Source organism: Silene latifolia, chromosome 5 (genome assembly GCF_048544455.1).
Source record: "Silene latifolia isolate original U9 population chromosome 5, ASM4854445v1, whole genome shotgun sequence".
Classification (NCBI taxonomy): domain Eukaryota; kingdom Viridiplantae; phylum Streptophyta; class Magnoliopsida; order Caryophyllales; family Caryophyllaceae; genus Silene; species Silene latifolia.
Window position 1 is genome coordinate 19,602,700 of NC_133530.1, and position 6,854 is coordinate 19,609,553.

At 34.0% G+C, this 6,854-nt stretch overlaps 1 protein-coding gene across 1 annotated transcript; it reads right to left on the reverse strand.

The window, feature by feature from the left end:
- Nucleotides 1–2,786: 2,786 nt before the first annotated feature.
- LOC141654980 (glycerophosphodiester phosphodiesterase GDPDL3-like) lies at nucleotides 2,787–6,596 on the reverse strand. The gene is made up of 9 exons (XM_074462085.1): nucleotides 6,488–6,596; nucleotides 5,730–6,023; nucleotides 5,514–5,626; nucleotides 4,718–5,219; nucleotides 4,573–4,611; nucleotides 4,197–4,481; nucleotides 3,963–4,105; nucleotides 3,407–3,887; nucleotides 2,787–3,314 (listed from the first exon to the last, which is right to left on the reverse strand). The coding sequence occupies exons 1-9, from the start codon at nucleotides 6,594–6,596 to the stop codon at nucleotides 3,019–3,021; spliced, it is 2,262 nt and encodes a 753-aa protein (XP_074318186.1). The 3' UTR covers nucleotides 2,787–3,018.
- Between the last annotated feature and the right edge of the window lie 258 nt (nucleotides 6,597–6,854).

Consider the following 6,854-nt stretch of genomic DNA (forward strand, 5'->3'; position numbering starts at 1 on the left):
ATGTCGCAAAAAGCGAGCCCGTGAATTATCACATGATTAGGTAATTTGGTACCTACTTTCTACGTCTTAATTATTTATTTACCTGAATTAAAATTAATATTCCCCACATATATTTTACTAGTAATAACAAGAAATGCACAAGATAAATGATTTACCTTACTAGTAATATTTTTTTACCGTAAATCTCTCTTGTGACGGTTACAAATTATGACGGTTTCAAATGTGACCACTTTAATTTAAATATAAAAATAAAAAGTAATCAGGCATAAAATGTTTGCTATCAAAATAATGTTCACATTTTTTCATTAAAATGGTCATATTTGAATCCGTCACAATTTGTGACAAAAAAAAAGGTCACAAATGAGAATTTGTGTACTTTCTATACCTCAATGTGAACTATCATACTTTTTAGTTAGAAGACCCTATACATATCAATCACTTATTTACCTTGATTAAAATATTTCTCATAGAGTCGAAAAATAACAAAAAAAAGCACAAGATAAAAATAATTTACCTTACTAATATCGACTTTTCCACCATTAACAGCACCATAATCTTTGACATTAAAAACTTTAGTTTTACTTTGTCCTAGAGAAAAGTAAAGAGATAAAAGCAGTAAAAAACCAAACTTTGTAGCACTCATTTTTACACTTTTTTTTACTGCTTTTACTCAAAAATTGATTTCTGATTAAATAAAGCTCTATGATGAACTTCCAACGTTGTTTTCTCTCTATATAAATATAAATTTTTGGAAATATTTTAAAAAACAAATCAACAATCAAAACTATCCTATTATACACATTTTTATGATTATGATTATACTAATTTATACATTTTTACCATAAATAAAAATGTATGGAGTATTAATTTCTTAATTATGATTATACTAATTTATACATTTTTACCATAAATAAAAATGTATTGAGTATTAATTTCTTAATTGAGAGTAAACTAGGAAATGCGTTACTAAATTATGTTGCTTGCCATAATTGTTGGAGTTGATTGCTCCCATTTGCAATAATTATTATTACTCTATCTGTTTCAATGAATAGTTTACACTTACTTTATTTTATAAGGGAGAAATAAAGTAAATGTAAACTATTAATTGAGATGAAGAGTACAAAACTTCCTTAAAAATGTGGATATTAACAAATTAATGAGCACACAATATATGGTAAATACTACCACATACCTCCAGTTGTATAATAAGTATTTTATAATTATTATACATTTATTCAAGCTTATGTGCAATTTTTCTGAGCTTTTTAATTTTTTTTTTTTATATATTTAAGTGAATGAATTCATACACTTTATAATATAGTTCAAATTTTTTAAAACAAAACTCGAAAATTTTAGTACAGAACTCAAATTTTCACTATACAACTAGTGATATAATCTAATAGGAGGAATTGGTATATAAGGATAAGACCATAAAAAGGAAGATATATATGGATAAGTGGATATAGAATCGTTGACTTCATTTATGTTTATTTTTTTCCATTTATGGTTTCATTTGGGAGTGATTTCCAAATTATGAAGTATAATAAGACCGTTTTACGATGTAAGAATTATTACTTAACTTGAGAATTACTTCTACTACTTATTGAAGATTTGCAAGATATTTTCATTAATTATAGTAAAATTAAATTGATACTTGCATTTCGGGAAATATAGCAAATATTAATCTTATTTTTAAGATTAAAAATTACTAAATTAAATATTTCACTATTATTAAAAGTCAAAACAATTGATCAAATATTAATCCTAAAATTCCTAATTTTTCTATTAAAAAGCATGTTCAATTTTTTTTTTGGAAAAATATTCATAATATGAGAATTTTAGTGAAGTTACAATGAAAAGTTATTTGATTAAATTTTTGCTTATATTAAATTTGGTTCACATTTTTCATTGAATATGTAAATATTGTATTTAATTTTTATTTGTTATATTTAAAATGATTTTTATAATAGAAAATAATAGGTTTTAGTTAAAAAAATAGTAGAAAACTTGATTTGTGTTTAATTTCACAATTTTGAAAATTTATGGGGCTAATTTGCTACAACTTAGAGGGCTGATTTGCACATAGTAACAAGTTATGGGGTAATTTGCTACACCCTGCTTGCATTTCTGATGAGAATGAATATTTTGCAAATATTTCCCTATTAAATTTATTAATGTGTGTCCATAGAGTACACGTTTGAAAAACCCTTATTAATTAACATAAAAAAGAAATGTCGTAGGTATACAACGGTTTTAGATAATAATATTATTGTGTAAACAATAAACTAAGGTAAGGCGATAAGTCGGTCATTTGCACATATTGAGACATTCATTTAATCCCGTCTTAACCCGTAGGCTAAGTCGTCTTCACTTCTAAATGATGTATTGTGTAAATGGATGGTAATGTTAAATAATTATATAAAAAGTTATGAATTGATTTTTCTTAAATCGAGACTCTTCCAGTTCAATTAACTGTTCCCATGAATATTTGGGTTGTTTCGAAATGAATACATGGTTGTGTACGTGTGTAACTGAAGGTTGTTGGCTGGGCATAAGCCGTTACTTCAAGGAGGGATTTGGGCGAAAAGCTGGTACTTCAAGTAGCGACTTTCTGACTTATGTTAAAACTTAAAAGCACAAGTCTTTTGAGATCTCATTTAACACGGCTACTTCCAGCTCGACCTATCGTCTAGTGCAAGATCGTGTAATAGAAACCATAAAATCAGTATAATCAGATCGTACGACAATAAAATCAGTATGATACAACAAGGACCGATTCTGAGTATATCAAAGATGATTATATAACTCTTCCAGCAAATATACAAATATTAGTAAAGAATTGACATATCTAAAGCACCTTGATTAACATATTTAACAAACAAAAAATATCGAAAAATTTGGGATATGATTTACATGAGCAAATCCACCACCAATTTATATTCAGCTGAGAATATACTGTAGGACTCGAAACCAATCAATTAAATCAGAGAAAAAAAAATACCCTTTAAGGTGATCAGATCACAGCATTAGGCAAACAGCTATAAATATAGACAGGAAAGACAAGAGCGTGGACGCTGTTATTTGGTGTTGTCCGCTTGGAGACGATTTTGGAGCTTCTGGTGTTGCAGTTGGTGAGGAGGAGTCGTCTTTGACGACAGCAGGTAGAGGTGATTCAGAAATATCAGCTTCATTGAGAAGCGGGCTAGGTGCCTGTGCTGGGGGCAATACTGCAGGGTCTATGAGGCCGATGAGTTCACCAGGCCGGACAGGGCTCATGTAAATTGGAGCTGGATCCATTGTCAGGCATCGATTTTCTGCAAAATGACCGGAAAGCGAGGGTGAGATTGAGCATATTGGACAGACATCAAGAACATTAAGCCCAAACAAAATAGTGTGGAAATCTTACTCTTGTACTCAGCAGCGCTTTTTGGGAACTCGGTAATTACTCCATCGACTCCAGCTCCCATGATATAATTGTTCATCTCATTAATCGGATCAGAAAAGAAGTCGTAAGGTATTTCTGAAAACTCATTTCTGAGAATCTGAACATATACCGGTAGCTTGAATGACTGTATATGTGGCACGACATCAGTCATACCTGCGGTATACCCTAAAAATGTAGGGAACACCGACTTCTTGTTGACAACCACGGAATCTGCAAATTTCTTGATATCGGCTATTGTAGCATTAGGGGCACCGCGAATTGTCTCATCAACTTCATATACAAGCTCGTATTTTTTTCCTTTCATCGCCTTTAAGACTGCACTACTGGTAGACTGGATCATAACATTTTTGGCTGTGGGATCATTATAGCCAGTCTTTTCTAATGCGCTCAGTACCGCATCAGTAACGCTCATGCTCTGCTCTGTTGCTAAGTACTTAGCATTCTGCGGTAAATAGAGTATATATGATCAGATATTCAGATGGAAGCGTAACCAACGATGGTATCCTGGAGGACTAACCTCAATTTTGATTAAAACACCGGAAAGTGAAGACGCGTTTTTAGCAAGGTCCAAGAAGTCAGCCAAGGATATGAGCTTTCCAGCATTCCGAAATTTAGGATTCCTGAATAATAAAGAGCCTGCGTACGGGCTTGATATTACAGCTGCAAATCAAGGCAAGAAAAAGTCAGTGCAAATATTAATTTTACCAGAACGCAAACGAGGATAAGATTTAAGCAGAATGCAGGCACTTACGTTTCAAACTTTGAATATCGGTCCAGCTGAGGCTAAACGAAAATATTCCTTGATTCGGCTGAATCTCAGAAGCAGTTGTTAACAGGTTCCTGAATTCAGTTTGAGTGACCGCTGTGCTGTTGATAAGATTGGCTGAGCTCAAGCAGAAAGGAATACCATCTTTCGACATTTGGACAGGACAGTCAATTACATCAGCACCGTCTGATATAGCTGTTGTGTATGATATGTCGGTACAACCAGGGTAATCTCCACTGGCCCCGAAATGTGATATAACCAAGGGCGCTGCTGTAAGAGAATAGAGGACAGTAAAAAAGCATTAGCAATGCGAAGTTTTTATATTAAGACAGGAAGCCATGCACAAGACAGGAGTTCTGACCTTTAACTGATGCATTGCTGTCTACATGAGCAAAGCAATCTGTGGAAAGATTAAAGCGTTAGACACGTCTAAGGCGCACAAAAAAATTGACGACACTGGAAAGGACTCGATTACTCAAAAACGGAGAAGGAAACAGAAATAATACCCCTGGCTTCTGATAATGTCATTGGGAAGTCGGTGAGGACACCATCAACAGAGAAGTCCTTATTGTCGATGAAAGAAAGATACTCAGCAACGGGGTTGAAACTGTAGTTGTAGGGAATAAAATTGTCGTTTGCAAAGTCTGAAGCAAAAACCGCAAGCCCACTCTTATGAGCATCCGCCACAAGAGAAGTATGAGGTAGTAGATACGAGGTTTCATCAACAGGCAATATGTAACTCTTCGGAACAAGGATTCCAGACGCGAAGGTCTGAATGAATGTAAGGTTCTTCAAGAGTGAACCATAAGTTTGGTTGGTTGAAACTTCAATAGCATCTTGGTCAAGAAAGCGGAAAATCAATTTTGTTTCTGTTGTTGCGAATGTAGTTGCTAGTTCTTGTAGAAAGGCAATCTCAGGGGATGAGATATGGCTAATGATCACGTTCTCGGCTGCACTGATGAGGTAACTGCTCATGCTCAAATTGTTTTGGCTATAGAAAGCATCATGCTGCAGCAAATTGTATTGATTATTAGCGACTACATTACCACCCCAGTGCCTCAACGGCTCTAGAATTTGCAGGGTAAGGTGGGGTCGGATGTAGGGCATGCATAAGCTATCGAAAATGATGTGATTAAGGCTACATAAATTCTCATTGAAGACGGGCATATCCGTCACAATCTGAAGATGGGTCAAGTAATACCTAAGTGGGTAGATAAGACAAAAGCAGAATGCTACTCCCTAGGCATTCTGCTTTTGTCTTATCTACCTACTTGCTGTTAAGGTGAATAGCATAAAACTTACCTGAATATTTAACCAAAATCCAGCAGGTTGGGTTTGAGTAAACACATCTTCCACTGTCAGGATTACGCCGATACCATCAAAAGTAGGAGGGCGAGAATAAATTCCCTGAGTTACTGCAGCAATTGATGAGAGAAATCAGTAATGGCTGAAAGCATCGTCGAAGCATTAAAGTAACGAGTGTAGAAAACGCTAGTCGAGGTCATATAGATAACTTACAAGAGACAAGTCGAAGTTCTTCGAGAGTAAAATCAATGGGGAAGTATCCGTCTGTTTTGACACCATCGACAACATAGCTGTTCGCCTGGTTTGGGTAAACCGCTTCCACAGTAGAAGCATTGTTTAGCATGATATTAGGGAAGCAAATCCCAGCCCCGTCTCTAGTGAGTTGGACATCACACCACAAAACCAAGTCTGGTGCACTAGTCATCACAGCCATAGAGTAGGCATCAGCACCAGAGTCCGGAAACAAGCCTGAGAATCCACCACGAGCTATAACTAGCGGCGAAGACCCTGTAAAATCAGAGTTTTAATTATTTTTTTCAGAAAAACAAAGATGAATATGATTGTCAACTATTTATATAGATAATAAAGAGTAAAATTCAATTTATTTATAATGCTTTGTTGACATAGCAAAGTATAAGAAGCAATTCACCATCAATGACATCTTAATCAATGGCGAATCTAAAGTTTATTTCCGTTTGTCTAAGGACATGAGGCTGTGAGACGTTACAAGCTTGTGACCGTGACAAGATTTATGTCATTTAATTTACATACGTTTGTTCAATATATGTTAGAAGTACTTTAATCAAGAAATGAATAGAGGACGTATTAGCTAACTATATATTCAGATATTCTAGATAATTTTGTTATTAGTATAGTTATTCAAAATATGCGAGGAATGTTAAAAAACGTATACAATCAAATGGAACAGAGGAAGTAACCGAAAGAAACAAGGAGAGAAATCGAAAAATTACCATCCAGAGTTGGCCATTTAGGAGACTTAGCAGTAGAATTCTGAGCTAATATAAAAGTCGAAAGCTGAAGTAAAACAAAACCCAGTGCAACAACATTATAACCTCCCATGGCCGGAAAACTAATTTTCCGGCGTAACAATATTACTTCTTCTTCTTCTTTTTCTTGATATTGTTGTTATTGGTATAATTGCAATTCAGGTCAACGGAGAATGTAGAGATAATTGTGATTAATGAAGAAGATGTCAATGATTTTACAAGTTGGTGAAGAGTTATCTGTAATATTAAATTAAATGATGATAGAAGATGATGAAGAATATATATATATATATATATGAGAGAAATAATGGAGGAAAGAATGTTGGAAATG